We start from the raw sequence: 15002 nt of genomic DNA on the forward strand, positions 1-15002 counted from the left end.
GATATGGTTTAGATAATGCAGTAATCTGAAAGAAAGGAATCTCGGCCATATATCATATGTGGGTGGAAATTCAGAGCAGATAAAAACAAGATGCCAATGTCCATACCTCTGAGCTTTGAAGGCAGTCAGCATGTTGAAATTTAGGTTGAAGAAATGTAGGGTGCAGGCAGGAGGAAGAGATTTGATTTTGGTTTAGCCATTGTTGAGTTTTTTTGAGCTAATACTAAACAGCATATGATGAGAATAAATAGAAGAGGTTTCCACAGCGTGCACATGAAAAATTATGTAAGGTCCTGAGGGTGTGACTGGGGCCATGAATGTAGTACCATGGAGTACTGTGGAGTTGTGAAGAAGAGAGACATAGCAGGATGGAGAAGGACTGCAGGTAGAGTCAGTCACGTAAGATGTCAACAAGTTCTGACCCAGTGCGAGACTGAACACAAGTCGTATTGGAGATAGTAGGAACTGCTGGAGGATCTAAGATAACAAGGTGTAGAGCTGGATAAACACAGCAGGCCAAGCAGCATCAGAGGAGCAGGAAAGCTGACATTTTGGGCCTAGATCCTTCTAGACATCTTGCATGACTGACTATACCTCCAGTCCTTCCGCATCCTGTCATTTTTCTCTTCAACTCCATAGTACTATATTCATAGAGTGTATTGAGGAAGGGAAACAAGTTCCCACAGCTTAGACTCCTCACTCATTCCAACAATTTGGACGGAATGGAAAGCTTGTCAATGGGATGGTTTGTGATGAGAATGGGAGTGACAGGGATTCGTATGAATTTTGAAGTAAATGTGTACAAGTCTGTGATTTATGGGAAAGTTAAATAGCTAGCTTAGGTAATTTGACTTCACTGAGCTTGATTAGAGTGGGAGTAGAATGTGTGTGGTTATGATAGAAAAGAGAAAATGAAATGTTGCATACAGTGGTAAATTGCCTTGCACTCTTCACTTGTGGCAGTATGAACGATAAGGATTGAGACATGTCAAAGGGTTTACCATTTTTATTCTGTCTGCTATGTTGGAAGTAGCAGAATTTGATTGTTCAGAGGAACCGCCATACAGAAATAATTACTAATTTATACTTGCCAAAGCTCAATAATGGAGTTTGTTTCAGAAATCCAAAATATATTGCCAAATCTGGTGTTGTCACTCAACCTAATAAGATTTGTTCAGATGGAAGATAACAATTTGGTTTGGCAATTCATTGTATTCTCAAAGGTCTGAGGCCAGTCTCACCTGGTATGCTGGGAATCCCTTATTAACCTGAAGAATTTAATACCTTTACTTGAGCAATCTAATGCTTGGATGGTTTGATGATATTTCTCACATTACACCTTGAATGTGTCCAGATTACAATAACTTGTGTAAGCAGACTAAAATAACATGTAATTGCAGTTCCTGCTTGCTTGTTACTGCAGAAAATAAAATGTTAACTAATTAGTAGGGAATCAATTGGCTGGGGAGTAAGGAGAGCAATTTAAGAACTTAAAGCAATGTTGATGATTATTCTATAAGTTTTATGTGGGCTAGAATTAAGTCAGTAATGTATTTTTGCTGAGTATTGCATTCTCTGCAAAATAGCATGTTTATTTGTTAGGACAGTGTCGGCCTCTGTTTCCCAGTGGGTGAAAGAAGAGTTGGTAGGAACACGAGAACGGGAGTAGGCCTTTGGCCAATTGAACTTGCCCTACCATTAAAAAAAGTCATGGCTGATTTGAATACATCAATGTCTTACGGCTACCTCATTCCCATAGCCTTGTGCACAATTGATAAGCCTGATTGCCAATGTCTAGCTTAAACTTACTCCAAGATTGAGCTTCAACAGCCCTCTGGAGTCGGGGAGTTTAAAGATTTACACCCCTTTTGAGTTAAAAACAAAATTCTCCACATCTCTGACCTAAGTGGCACTCACCTCTATTTTTTTGTTTTAAAATTATGCCCTCTGATTCTAAACCCCATAAAACCAGGTGAAAAATCATGCCATTCTATGCTAAAGTATATGGAAAGTAATGTCCGGGATTTACAATGGTCCGTGCACAGCATTTGAATGTTTTAGTTCTGTGCTTGCTTTTAAAATATTTGTGTAAAGGCCTTGCGGTATTGTTTGAGAAATAAACCAACTCCCATTTCTCGATGTCAGGCAATTTATAAAATGGTATCATCTGTGATGAAGATGCCAGAAGATGAATCTACGCCCGAAAAACGAACAGACAAGATTTTTAGGCAGATGGACACCAACAATGATGGTATGTAACAAACGGCGTGTATCAGATTTGTAAGCAAGTGTTTGCAGTTTCCTTTCAGTATATGCTCAGTGTTAAAATGAATGTATGTTTATGTTCATAGTGAGACAGGAACACTGAAATGAACCATTTTGAGGGTCTGTATATATTTTTGAAAATGGGGGAAGGCAAGAGCCTGGATAAATCATATGACAAGTTGGTTTATTGCTTAGAGAGTAGCAGGTACAGTTTAGCATTGGCCTTGTGTTTGGAGTTTCAATGTGTGATTTGAAGTGTGTAATTGCTTACTGAGAGCAAGTCCAACAACATTCTAAACTTAATATGATTTGGTACAAGTGGGTGGCACCACATTCACCTGATTTTTGTGCCAGGGAGAGCAGTGTGTATCATCTACAGGATGTGCTGCAGCAATTTTCAAACATGGAGCAGAAGTTGGCTGCTTGGTTTCTTGAGTGTGCTGTCCCATTCAGTTGTGGCTCTAGTTGTTCCTCGTTCCTGCCTACCCTTGATAAGCTTTTTACCCCCTTGCTTATCAAGAATCTACCACCCCCTGCCTTAATATTCTCAGACTCTGCTTCCACTGCTTTTTGATTATTGACCCTCTGAGAATAAAACTTCTCATAATCTGCCCTAATTGTACAACTCCTTATTTGAAACAATGACCCCATTTCTAGGTTCTATTCCTTTTAGTTGCATGTCAGCATGCAGACTGCAGGCCAGTTAGTGAATTTCTATGGCAGCTTTACATTAAATTCACAGAGGATATCTCTGTATAATCCTGTTTTGCTATTCTGCCTTTCTGTGGCCTTCCATTGTTGACATGCCATTGTTCTTCATATTATCTCCCCTATTGACCTTAATAGGCATATTCCTGTGGATTCTGTGCTTATCTATCTAATTAAAACCATAGATTTTTTTTTCACCATGCACTATCACCTCTAGAGCTTCCAAAAGAGCTTTCTTTTGATCCATCCTGTTCCTCACCTACACAGTTGATATATGGTGGTGTCATTCAGAATATAGTAGCAGACTCCATGTTGACACAAATCTAACACTCTCTTGAAACTTTTTTTGTTTTTAATCATGTCCGGCATGCAGTCCAGGACAAACTTCTGATTCGTTCCATTGGTAAAGGGAAGGTTGAAGTCATTGACGCTGACTCTGTGTTGCACTGTTTCCATTTTTGTCCAGTGGCTGGGCTGTTAGCTCTGGGAATTCTCTCATTAACCTTTACCACTCACACTTTCCCTTCCCTGTCCTCCTCGTGATCCACATTGATGCCTTTTGATCATCCTTCAATTCATTGTCCATTTAGTGTGTGTTTTTATGAAGTCCCTTGGACCATCTTTGTCAAAATTGCTTTAAATGCATATTGTTACAGGAGATGGGAATAGGAGAAATAGTGGTGTTTTTGATTCACTATTATATCCTTTGTAAGAGGTAACTATTTAATATCGGCTGCTAATACTGATACTGTCATTAATGAGACCCTATTTGATTTGCCATCTCAAATGGCAAAAACTTTTGATGGATCATAGATAGTTGGTCAGATTCTTGATCACCTGACGCTTGAACAATTTGACTGAAAAGAGGTCTAAGAGAATAAACATACACCATGATCAAAGGGATAATGTAATTTGCATCAGGATGGAAGCTAGTGTGATCCTAAGGTCAAACAGCTATTTCAGCTCACCTGCTACAATTCAGTCTAAGAGCGATTTAAGGTGGACAAGCATGGATAGGGTGAAAATCCAAGGTCTTTTTCCTGGTTGTTGGGGGGTGGGGGGGCGCGGTGTGCAAATTTAAGCAGAGAGGGGAAAGATTTGAAAAGGACCCGAGGCATAACTTTTTCACACAGAGGGTAGTCGTTGTATGGAACGAGCTGGCAGAGGATGTAGCAAAGGTGACCACAATTACAACATTTTCAAAAGGCATCTGGGTGGGAGTGTGATTAGGAACAGTTTAGAGGAATAGGGGCCAAATGCCGGTAAATGGGCCTAGGTCAGGTTGGAGTATCTGTTCGGAGCAGCTGAGTTGGACCAAATGGCCTGTTTCCATGCTGTTCGACTCTAACTAAAATTGAATAGAAGATAATATGGAATTGAGGGACAATTTACTCTTAGTCCTATAAATCCATCAAAGACAGAGGACATCTTTTTTGTTAAAATACTTAAAAATAAACTGAAGATTTCCAAAAGCAAAATGAAAATCTTTGGGGATGAGCCAGAAATTTAGGCCATGCAAACCAAATGATTTAAAAATTCTCCTGAACTATTTAATGCTCAGCAAGTTGTTTGAGAACAATGATTCAAATTTAACACTACTTTGCATTTTTGTAAATCGACCAATTCCAGTTTGTCCCAATGAGCCCTGGTGATCCTATTATTTACAAATCCATTAGTAACCTCCCTTTACAGCTGCCAATGCCAAACTGCTCAAACAATTTAATTTGCACTATAAAGCTTCACTAAAATCTAACTGTACCTATTGGCTTAGCTGTGCCCATGCATTGTCTGTATCTAAACTCACAGGTGAACAAGGAGATATTGAAATAGTAAAGTTGAATGAAAAATGATGCATCAATTTATTCCTTGTGATTGTGTGCATAGAATAGAAATGAATTATAGACTCAGATTGGACCAGGGTGCATACAGTTAACTTCAAATGCCTGACTTTAAAATAGTTGTCATTTTTATTTCTGTTCTAATTCTGATAGGGAATTTAACAATATAACTATTGATGGATATTTATCATGCTGTAATTATGTTGTCATACTATGGAAACAGTTTATTTTATTAAGAGCTCAGATATTGTAAAATGCACAGTGAATGAAAAGTTGACCGGAAATACACAAGGAATTTTAAATGTTCCTAGTTGGTTCCTTGTTTATTGCACAAAGGCAGCTGAGGACCAAGTATGCTCCCCAGGTGAAGCAGGCAGAGAAAATATTGGGAACAAAAACAGAAGTTGCTTGGAAAGCTCAGCAAATCTGACTGCATTTGTGAAGAAAATAAATTTGAGTTAACATTTTGGGTCCAGTGACCTTTCCTCAGAACCTTGGTTCCTCACTGGACCCGAAACATTAACTCTGATATTTTTCTTCGCACATGCTGCCAGACCTGCTGAGCTTTTCCAGCAACTTCTGCTTTTGTTCCTGACTTACAGCATCCACATTTTGTTTAGTTTTTGCAGAGAAGACATTGGTATAATCAGATGTAATTTGCTGCTAATTTTAAAATCGTATTCCCACCCTTGTTTTTGGTTAATAAGTTTCTACATCCACATTATAACGGAATGGGAAGGAAAGGTGATGCTTCTTTCACAGGTAGTGAATCTGTACAATTCTTTAATGTAGAGGCTGTTGATTGTTTAATCTGTTCAAGGCTAAGGTAGACTGATTGTAATAAGGATGTCAAGAGTTGTAGGGAAAAGGCAGGAAAGTAGAGTTGAGGGTTATCAGGTCAGCCATGATCTCACTGAATAGTGGAGCAGACCCTGATGGAACAAATTATCTACTACTTTAAATGGTCTTTATTTTGAAAAGAAAACTAAACTGGCACATCAGTGCCCCTATTGGTAGGAAGCTGTAACTAGTGAGCTGGCATAGGCAGTGACTGTTGAACAATGAATGACATTGAAATTACATCCAGGCAGAACATGTTCCCTTTTCAAAATTTCATTTAGCACAGTACCTCTCATGACCTTGTGTGAATGCTGATGAGTAAAAACCAAGGTGAGGATGGATGACAAAGGCCTCCAATTCTGAGATTTGCAAATAAATGAGCTCTAGGTGTGACAAGTTAAATAAATTAAACTATTAATTAAATAACAAAGTCAAGGAGCTTAAACAGCACTGTCACTGCAAATCAACTTTAAGTTTATAGTTTGTTACAGCATGCAACACACGTATAATTTTCACCTCAGTACTGTTGGGGACTTTGGATGAAGTCTATAGGTATTGTTTTGTGGGATGGTCATAATTCTTTATTTTTAAAAATGTGTTTTCAGGTAAACTATCTCTTGAAGAATTTATAAAAGGTGCCAAGAGTGATCCCTCCATAGTTCGACTACTACAGTGTGATCCAAGTAGCGCAAGTCAGTTCTGACTTTTAAAAGATTTGCCTGGACATTAATGAAGAACCACTGGCTTGTCATTCAAGCTTAGCTTGCAGCAGATGCCTTTCACTCATTCCCAATGGTTTGGTGGACAGATTCAGTTGTCAGATTTTAATGCATCATGCAATAAAGTGGCTGACATTCTGCTTTTCTTGCAGTTACATAAATGCAGCAATGGAGCATTTCAACAGATATTCACAAAGTTTAAAGTTATGTTTACATGCAGTTGTCTTGACTTTTTTGAATGCAGTTAATGTATCAGATGTTTAGCTTCAATTAATTGTTAGTACAGAGGGGTTGTAAATATTCAATGAATGACTATGGAAATGTTTATTTGAGCTGGATCATAGTCAGCTGTTGCAACAGCAATGAATGTAGCTGACAGCCTAAAAGCTTATCGTGAAAGCAACTATAGCATCTATGCTTCTATTCTGTAAGAAAATTGCTTCCACTTGAGAAATGTTGGGCATTTTTTTTGTAAAAAAAAGTCTTGGTGGAATGTAGTTCAATATTGAAAGCAAGTTATATATATTTAAAGTAATGCTATTTAGCTGTCCCTGTATTTTATTTCAAGGCTGGCTTGATACATATTCATACAATTTTTAATCTTGCTCAGAAGTGACTGAACACATCAAAATCATCAGAGCATTTAATATTTGCCTATTATGTAAGATATATTGATCACAAATTTAAGTTAATTTTTTATTATAAATCAAGCAAAATCTGTTTTTAGGATCGTGTAAAGAAGGCAAAACTCGCAATTTATGTTGACAGAATTAAATATTAAATTTATTGCTCTCGGGGATTATTGGAGCAAGGGGCATGTTATCAGAAAGTTATTCGCTGTTACTGATGTATTCCAACATCCTTTCTGGAATGTTTCTGTATTTTCAGCTGCCAGTAGTTCAAGTCTTGTGTACCCCAGTGTTACTAGAGATCTGCCTCCTGCTGAGAAGTATAGTAAAATAAAGCCTACCATTTCTTGTCAGCGACCTTGTGTTCATTTACAATGTCAACTGCAATACCGCTATACAGATTCTTCTTCCCAAGAAATGTCACCAGTTCAGTGGCACAAACAAATGTTTTTATTTGTAATGTAGGTTTTAAACACCACTTACTATTTCGGCATTGATTATAATTCACAGTGATGATGATCTTGCTCTTTTTTTTAGAAACTAGTAACCAGCAAGGTTTACCGCAAGTTTGATTCTACGGGAGCACTCCGAGATTGCTCCCAAATGCAGGACAGCTGGTTCTGTTTATCAACTCTTGTTTTACTTTTTTGGAGATTAAATAGGTAGGGGAAAGTTGTGTATTAGCCACAGCAAGCTATCTAGATCCCGAATAATTTCAAAGCAGAGCTGGATATACAGTTCGGGATAAAGGGATCAAAAGATAAGTGAGGAGAAAAGCAGGAAGACCCTATTGAATTAGACAGCCATAGTGAATGGCAGAGTGGGCTCAAAGGAGGTGGCTCTTCAGCCCTATTTTTGTATCTTTATATCTCTTGTCAGTGTCAGTGGAATTTTAGTGATCCCTTGGAAAGGGCTCTACCCTCCCATGCCTGGTAGGCGAAGTCGCAAATTCCTGACTGAGCAGTAAAACTGACAGTCAGTCATTTCTGACTGACCGTAGTCCTGTAATCTATACAGGTTCTTTTTTGTTGTAAAATGGATAGGTCCTCATATAATGATTGTACATCCAAGAATTAAAATGGTGTCTTGAGCTGACGAAGCATTCAAAACACCATTTCAAAGCAACTGCAAGCATTGATAAAGCATCCACAGAAATTGCTGTTGGACATTACCAACCTCCCCTCGCTGAGCTGCTTTGTAATTCTGTCGTGCACTTCAGTGCTGAACTATAGTGTACACTGGTACTTGGCATTGGAATGTTATTGTTATGCCACACAGGCACTTAGCTCATGGTTTCAACCACAGTGCATTCCTGAGGTTCCTCGCTTGCTCTCTTTTAGCTCTCCACTCACTTTGCACCCACTTGATGCACCTACTTTGATACTCACAGCATCCCTGTTGCGTCTTGCACTTCTTTGCTTTTTTTGCACTTTTCCCCCTCAACCTTAAAGACCCTCTCTGCTTCTGTCTTGCCTTTTACTAGACTCTCAAAACTAGACTCGTTAGCAGTGATCAGTCAGTGGGGTGGATGTGTTGCCATGTGACATTATGCTATCTCGATCTCTCACCTGCATCATGTGCCAGTTGCGTATATGTCCAAAACACTCTGCATGCATCTGGCAAATGGGCTCCAGCATAAGGCGAGTAGTCCTGTGTAAAGTCAAGGGAGATGGTCCCCAATACAGAAAGCCAAGGGCAGCATCCAGTATTAGGTCAGGGGTTTCAGCTCTTTGCAACTGTAGGATGGCCGAAGACTCCATCACAGAATTGTGGCTGGGGTGGGTCCTTGTGACCTGTAGGTGAGTGCTCATTCAATCCCAATGGTTGCCAGGGTGACAGTTGCTTTGAATGTTTATGTAATTGGCTTGTTTACAGCGTTTTCTTTCCCCCTCCCCCACCTCACTATCCTCAACCCACAAAGGTATTCACAAGATGCATCCACAGGAATGGTTCCACTAATGAAGACCCTCAGTTACAAGGAAAGATTGATGTGGAGGTGCTGGAGTTGGACGAGGGTGGATGAGGTCAGAAGTCACATGACACCAGGTTATAGTCTAACAGGTTTATTTGAAACCACAAGCATTTGGAGTGCTGCTCCTTTATCAGGTCGAAGGAGCAGCACTCCAAAAGCTAGTGATTTCAAGTAGACCTGTTGGATTATAACAAGGATAGCCTGAAGTTGGGAGTGGTGTTCTTGAAGCAAAGAAAGCTGACGGGATTTGATCGAGGTCTTCAGAATTATCAGTACCTGGGTAGAATAGTTAGGGAGAAGCTGTACTGTTTGCAAATGGAAAAAAATTGATTTTAAAGTGATGTGCAAATAACAAGTAGTTAGGTTATGGTATGCACTGCCTGGAAATATGGTTAAAGCAGATTTAATTGAGGCATTCATGTGAGAAATGGATGATTATTGGGTAGGGCTAGTGTACAGGGATATAGGCCGTGGCAGGAAATTGGCATTAGGTAATAGAGCTGGTGTGGGTACGATGAACGTCTCACCAATTCTGGATTAAGACCATTACCAATGTAATATATGCCAGACCTCCTTCCTTTCCCCTGATGAGGCTCAGCCCTACAGCCCAGGCCCGAGGCCTTGCCAACTTTGCTTTGCCTGTGGTCAGGGCATTATGGATTGTGCACACGTACATAGAGGGCATTTCAACATAAACTCAGCTGCATTATCAACAGGAAAATATTCCATTCCAACAACATACAGGTGACCTATGATCATCCGTACCACATCATAGATTTACCTTAGGAAATGGTATTGTAAATTGTATGGTATTAAACTCAGATACCAAGCGAAGACATGGTGCCTGTAATCTTTGAACCGTCCTATTCCTGCTTCATTTCAAGAGCCGAATGCCTTGCAAGAATAATTAATGGTTCAGAAGACCTTCCCTTTGCATCTACAGCTGCTGCCTCAATTCATGTAATCCCCTGACTGAGGCCAAAGGTAGGTAAGATGTACCAATTGTTAGATCTGGATCTGTGTGAAGCAGAAGGGCCAGCTGAAGATGTCATTCCAGTGCATGGATCGATAAGAGGCCTTGCAGTACACTACAGTGCAGGTAGAGTGCGCTCCATAATTTCGGTGTGTTGTGCTCTGCACAAGTCGATCGGGCAAAGAGGGGATGTGATGGACTCTTAAAGATCTGGAACTGCAGCAGCATTTTTCCAAGGAGGGAGATGAGACATTGAATGAGAAGAATGTCACCTTCTGCACAACAGAGCACAATAGCTTCAGGTGTGACAAGCCAGGCAGGACTTTTAATGATAACAAAGTGTGAAGCTGGATGAACACAGCAGGCCAAGCAGCATCTCAGGAGCACAAAAGCTGACGTTTTGGGCCTAGACACTTCATCAGAGGACTTTTAATGATACCCAGTTCCAGGAGATGAGAGATTGTTGCTGTGGTCACTGTTTGTTCCCAGATGCAAATGCTGTTTCTGTCTGTTTTATTTCTCGCTTTGACTGTTGCTGAATAGAGGTGAATATTTTCAATGGCTTCTCATATGTGATACTTCTACATTGAATGATAAAAAGAAGTTTGGCTGCACTGGGCATTGGCGAAAGAGTAACACTCCCTTGGACAGTGTTAAGCTGGGATGATGCTAAGGACGTATAAATTGGGTAGCTCATTCCTTTAAACTGCAAGTTTACAAATGTATAGTGTGTTTGCAATGAAGTATTAACCATATGCACTGAAGTGTTTTTCTGGTTCGCTTCCCATTATGTGCACAATGGAAAAAAAACTTCCCTGTTTCTTCCTGCTGGTTGGCAGCATGGTGCATGGCTAGACTTTAGGAATGGTGCTGGTGACAAGAGAGAGGAGATTGGATAAATGGGACAAAATTGGGGCATTGTGTGTAACTAAAGAAACAAATTTCGGCTGACGGAGTGAGAAATCACAGAAACCCCTCCATGAAACATGCCAAAATTGATGATTAACCAATTTCTGGTAAAATTCAGCCCAGTGTGCTCTCAAACCACTGTCTTCGCTTGGTATCTGAGTTTAATACCATACAATTTACACACTTTAGGTTTTGAATTGGCAGTGAAGATTGTGAAGAGAAAATTAAATGTCATTTATGTAATGAATAAAGGCCAATTTCCTTCAACATTCAAAGTTGTGTCCTGTCATTGAACTTTTGTAGTATATAATGTACTTTATATTCAGGTCATCGTCTTAATTTCTGAGGCAAAAGCTATTGAGCAGATATAGTATGTGCTATTCAATGAACTAATTGGACTCAACATAATTTCAACAGGTTGTATGCACAAACTGAATGAAGAGTATAATTTCAGATTGTAGCCACTACTTTTTTTTTCAGACCTTGCATCCTGGTATTAGAGTCATAGAGTTGTACAGACTGTTTGGCATAATTCATTCACGTTGATCCGATATCCTCAGTTAATTCTTTGCCAGCATTTGGCCAATATCCCTCTACACCCTTCCTATTCACATACCCATCCAGATGCTTTTTAAATGTTGGACTGTAGCAGTCTCCACCCCTTCCTCTGGCAGCACATTCCATCCATATACCACCCACTGTGTGAAGAAATTGCCCATTTTGTCCCTTTTTAAATCTTTCCCCTCTCACCTTAAACCTATGCCCTCTAGTTTTGGACTCCCCTACTCTGGGGGCGGGGGAGGCCTTGTCTATTTACCTTATCTATGCCCCTCATGATTTTATACACTTCTATGAGGTCATCCCTCAGCTTCCTACGCTCCAGGGAAAATAGCCCCAGCCTATTCACTCTTTCTCTCTCCCTATAGCTCAAACACTCCAACCCTGGCAACATCTTTGTAAATTTTTTTGAACCATTTCAAGTTTAACAACATTCTTCCTCTGGCAGGGTCAACAGAATTGGTTATGCCACTTTTGGAATACTGTATGCAATGTCCTGTACAGCCACAACATGACCTTCCAACTCCTATACACAGTATGCTAGCTAACAATGGTGTGCATAAATGCAGCTATTGTACATCAACTCAAAATATTTTGCTTTGTTTCTGCACCGTCCCATTGCTACCCATCTAATGCGCTCCTTCATTTTTGTAAGTTTAAGCATTCCTGCTCTCCATCCTATCACAAACTTTTCTGTTAGCTCTTAACTTCATTCTCCCTTTCCCTGATTCTGCACTTAAATGTTACAGATGAACAGGACTTTTCATTTCTGTTGAAGTTCAATTTTGGTCAGGCAGCATCTTTGAAGTGAAACAATATTTTGACCATTGACTTTAAGAGCAAGCAAAAAATGACAGCAAATTATAAGGAAAGACGAAGTAGATTGAGAAAATGCTAGGTGCCAATATAAATGCAGGTACAAAACATTTTGAGTCAACTGACTGATTAATTCTTAACTTTTCCCTTCTTCCCAGACTTGTGGAGCTTCCCCAGCAATTTGATTTTGATCCCAGATCTCCAGCATCCACAGTTCCTTGTTTTTATTTATATAAATACAGATAATGTTTCTAAATGGGACAACAGTAATTGATTCTAAGTGTTTCCTGTGTTTTGCAGGGTTCCTTTTCTCAGTGTGGTTTGTCTTTTGTCAATGAATACATTATGAAACTATAAGACTTCCTGAGCATGCATGCAATATTTGACCTAATTTCAAGTGCTGTGAAGTCAAACTGCAGAGAAATAAACTCAGAAAAATGTGAATATTATTGTTATGCTTTCTTTCTCAGCCTTTGCATTGTACATAATTTCATCAGATTCAAAACGAGCCAAAATCAAATCTCTACGTGACTTGTTAATTCTTAATGTTGCTGCAGCATTATTGATGGATACCTGCCACAATGAAAGAAATGTGAACTTTACGGTTGAATTGTTTCTTTGACTTAGAATTAACCACCAGATGTGCTACCTGCTGGCTGTTCTATAGCTAATTTTAAACAAAAATGTCAAAGTGCTTGATGTTTCCACATAGGTAATGAGTGTGAGTACTGTACACCAATATAAAACAGCAAACCAGAAAAATTTGATTGCATTTGCTTTGCACACTGAGAGTGATCTTATGATAAAGAATAAACAATCTAAGCCTGTTAATTTAAGTTGCTTAATTTAAAAAAAACTGGAAATTCAAATTTTGTTTTGTGGTGTTATTTACATTTCTTCTTTCAAATTGATTCATCTTTTAGCACAGAATTGATTATCAGTCTACTGAATTAGTTTCTCAATACCACAGTATAAGCCATACGGAGACTGACGCCACAATATTAGTAGGCAACTACACAAGTTAGAAATTGGGGTAATGTTGACATAAAGTACCAACAAGTCCATAGCCTATCTCCTGCACAGGAGGTTAGTACTACTGGCGTCATTGATGTGCGCCATACAGCATTGGAACTAACGTGTCAGAAGTGGTGTGTCTATCTAATGTTGCTTCCTCTCACTTGCCTCTCCATCCTTTACCCCCCTACTGTCCAATCCCTGTGCCATCCTGCTGTCTGCTCTTCTCGCCACCCTGATCTCCTTTTCATTGTACAAAACAGCCTGCACCTGAGAGGGTAATTTGATCATGAGATAATCGTCCTCCATCATAATATAAAGGACTGTTCCTGGGAGTAGCTAGCTAAATCTAAGATCGGTCCCCAACATGTGATTCTAAGCACTAAGTTCCATGTAGTTAACAGTAATTGTACTTACTCTTAAGCTTAGCCTGAGGCTTCACAAGAGACTATTATGTAACTCTGATGTAATACAGCTAGTTATTAAGTGAAATGTGATAGTAATTATCTCCATATCAACTCCACCGCTTTGTAAATCCAACACCTGGCAGAATTTGTGAGCCAACCCACATGCAATTCCTAAAATTGACACAAATTCCTCTGCTAACGTCCTCAGGCGTGGACACAGTTTTCTGGGTCAAACTTTTTTTTTGTCTTTGATAGTTTGCAAGTATTTTCTCCAGACTTGGGAAGCGTTGCAACATTCTAATTTTTCAACTGTCGGTGCCAATCCAGTGATTTCACAGAACTGATTGTATGGATTAAATCTCTATCCTTTCCCTGCAGCTCAGTGTTCAGTTTGTTCAGTTTTGATGTTATGTCTGTAAGGAAACTAAAGTTGCCAGCTTACTGCATGCTTCATCCCTTGATTCAAGAGAAGTGATGATTTCAGGCATCAGAGTTAGTCTTTCCGGAGTTGTCTTTCGGCTTAACATGGACAATTATATCACCACAGGCAACGTTAAGTTTGTCAAGTAAGCATTTAAACAGTCCAGTACCAAAGGACTCTCATTTGTTTTGAGTTTACAATCTTAACAACTTGCATATATGAGAAAAGTCCATAATGTTACTTGCTAAGAGAGTCACAGAGTTATAGGCTATAACATATACCACTATAACATGCAACAGAGCCTCTAGCTGCCTGGTCTGAGTAGCAATTATTTAATAATTTTATATCTTGTCTCTTATAGATTCAATCAAAGCCAGATCACCACTTTCTTTTCTAAGTATTTCCTGTCATTTTCATTCCTTCAGTTATTCTAGTGTTGGTATTTCAGTTGTTATAGCCTTCCAGTTTTCTCCGTGCAGGTACACTTTCTCTCTACATCTTTTCTAATTTATGTTATTTTCTAGTTCTCCATTTAATTTTCACAAAACATTTTTCAAAGCAGAAAAGCTTAGTGCTTAAAAATCTCCACTTCTGTACTGTAATGTGAGCTCAGTACTTAATGCAATGTCAGGTGGGATGAATGAAATAATCACAAAAAATAGTGCCAGACCACCATTAAGTTCTGTCAATAATGAATGCTATCAACTCTATTTTCTTAGCATTTTCTTAATATGTTGACATACATCTAACCTTGGAAAAAATTAACAAATGACTTTTTTCCTATCTTCACCACAACTTGGACTCTAAAGTTGTGCCAGATATTACTTATACACAGATGCTAATGTATTCAACCAGTATCATTTTTTTAACTGCTATTTTAATAAAGGCATTAATCCTTTGAAAATAAGTGAGTGTCTCTGCTACATCAATAAG

General features: G+C 39.1%; 1 protein-coding gene across 1 annotated transcript in view; it reads left to right on the plus strand.

Moving 5' to 3' along the window:
- LOC125452775 (hippocalcin-like protein 1) overlaps window positions 1-7352 on the plus strand; it is a 56468-nt gene extending 49116 nt beyond the window's left edge. Inside the window, exons 3-4 of the mRNA XM_048531603.2 lie at window positions 2146-2251; window positions 6257-7352. Of these exons, the coding sequence (XP_048387560.1) occupies window positions 2146-2251; window positions 6257-6354 (204 nt within the window). The 3' untranslated portion in view covers window positions 6355-7352. The remainder of the gene's footprint in view (window positions 1-2145; window positions 2252-6256) is intronic.
- The last annotated feature ends 7650 nt before the right edge of the window (window positions 7353-15002 follow it).

The sequence above is a fragment of the Stegostoma tigrinum genome, chromosome 4 (genome assembly GCF_030684315.1).
Source record: "Stegostoma tigrinum isolate sSteTig4 chromosome 4, sSteTig4.hap1, whole genome shotgun sequence".
Lineage (NCBI taxonomy): Eukaryota > Metazoa > Chordata > Chondrichthyes > Orectolobiformes > Stegostomatidae > Stegostoma > Stegostoma tigrinum.